The 1,642-nt window shown below is 65.2% G+C and overlaps 1 protein-coding gene across 1 annotated transcript; it reads right to left on the minus strand.

The window, feature by feature from the left end:
• Positions 1-205: 205 nt before the first annotated feature.
• On the minus strand, positions 206-1,398 carry MNEG_10472 (hypothetical protein; the record flags this gene model as incomplete). Its single annotated transcript, XM_014041054.1, has 3 exons — positions 206-874; positions 1,130-1,186; positions 1,333-1,398. The coding sequence occupies 3 exons, from the start codon at positions 1,396-1,398 to the stop codon at positions 206-208; spliced, it is 792 nt and encodes a 263-aa protein (XP_013896508.1).
• Between the last annotated feature and the right edge of the window lie 244 nt (positions 1,399-1,642).

The raw sequence follows: 1,642 nt of genomic DNA on the forward strand, positions 1-1,642 counted from the left end.
GAAGGGCTCCTCCTCCACGTCCTCCATGATGGTGTCGGGGGCCTCCGACGCGCCGGTGATGGGGCAGATCATGGCGCCGGGCAGCAGGCTGCACGCGGGGATGGTGAAGGCCTCGGGCGCGCTGGGGTTGGGCAGCAGCGCCTTGGAGGCGGTGTCCTTCTCCTCCTCCTCCTCCTCCTGGCCCAGGCAGGCGTCCAGCAGCTGCTCAAAGCTCAGCGACTCCAGCCTCTGCAGCTCGGGGTCCTCGAGCACCAGGGGCGCGGGCGCCTTGAGGGGCGCCGGAGGGGGCCCGGCGGCGGCGATGGCGCTGGGGCTGGGGCAGGCGACGATGGGCACGCACTGGAAGCCGGTGCCGTTNAGTGTCCGTGATGTTGACGGGCTCGATGATTGGCGTGGTGGTGGTGGTGCCCTCCTCCTCCTCCTCGTAGCAGCTGGCCAGCAGCTCCTCAAAGCTCATCGACTCCACCCTCTGCAGCTTTCGCCCCTCGCACGCCAGGGACGCCTGCGCCTTGTGGGGCGCCGGCGGCGGCCCGGCGGCGGCGATGGTGTTGGGGCTGGGGCAGGCAACGATGGGGGCGCACTGGAGGCCGGTGCCGTTGTTGGCCGAGGTGTCCTTGGTGTTGTTGATCTTCATCTTGATGGGCGCCCTCTTCTTATCGCCCTCGCTGGGACCGACCTGCGTGGTGGAGGCGGAGGCGGGGGCGGACGCGCACGAGGAGCGGAAGATTGGCACAATGTTATCGTCAGAGGGAAACAGCAGGCTCTTGGACGCAAACACAGGCGAGGCGGCGGGCGTGGCGGCGAGCGTGACGGGGTTGTCGAGCATGCAGGTGAAGCTGGGGCGGGTGTCCTTGACGAGCTGGGCCCTGGGCGCCTGCAGTCGTGGGTGTGTGGACAACGAGGCAACTGTGATTCAAATGTCTAGGTGGTGTGCCTGCAGCTCTATCATACATGCAGGCGACCTCACTCTGCACCGCTGCTCCCATGACCCCACCGCGAAGCGGGGCGCGACTCAGCGGCAGCGGCGACACCGCTGCTGAAGCGTGCTCAGGGCGCGCCGCAGCACCAGTAGCGGTCTCCACGAACCACATATGATCGATATCCCACCTTGACCACGAGCTCGTCCNACGGCCTGGGGCTTGGAGGGTTGATACGTGGCCCTCTTCGCCCGAACCATGGAGTTGTTCTGCGGTCAGGGGTGTGGATCCATGTCAGAGCCTTTACCAGACGATCGCGACGAATCCAAGGACCGTCGGACACCCTGATCAGCCAGTGATCTAGGCGAGAGCAGCGTTGACCTGCAAACCGGGTCGCCCAAGGCCGCACACTCACCTTGATGACGACAGTAGGCTTCTTGCTGAGCGACGACGCGCAGGATTTCCCGCGCAAGCCGTTCATGATGGCGCTTGGTGTTGGTGTTGCAGCACTCGCTGCTTGTTGGGGGATTGGGGGCTTTTGGGGGCTTTTCGGGGCTTTTGGGGGAGTAGGGGCTTTCAACACTCAACGGTGCTGATGTGAAGAAGATAGCAAAGCGTGCAGGATAAGTAGTGCGCGATCTGGGAACAGCAGGGGCGGCAGCTGCCCCCTAGGTAGGTGCGTGGCACACTCTCATGAGAACTGCTGCGGCACCAGGTGGTTGTGG

This window comes from Monoraphidium neglectum, assembly GCF_000611645.1.
Source record: "Monoraphidium neglectum strain SAG 48.87 unplaced genomic scaffold scaffold02329, whole genome shotgun sequence".
Taxonomy (NCBI): Eukaryota; Viridiplantae; Chlorophyta; class Chlorophyceae; order Sphaeropleales; family Selenastraceae; genus Monoraphidium; species Monoraphidium neglectum.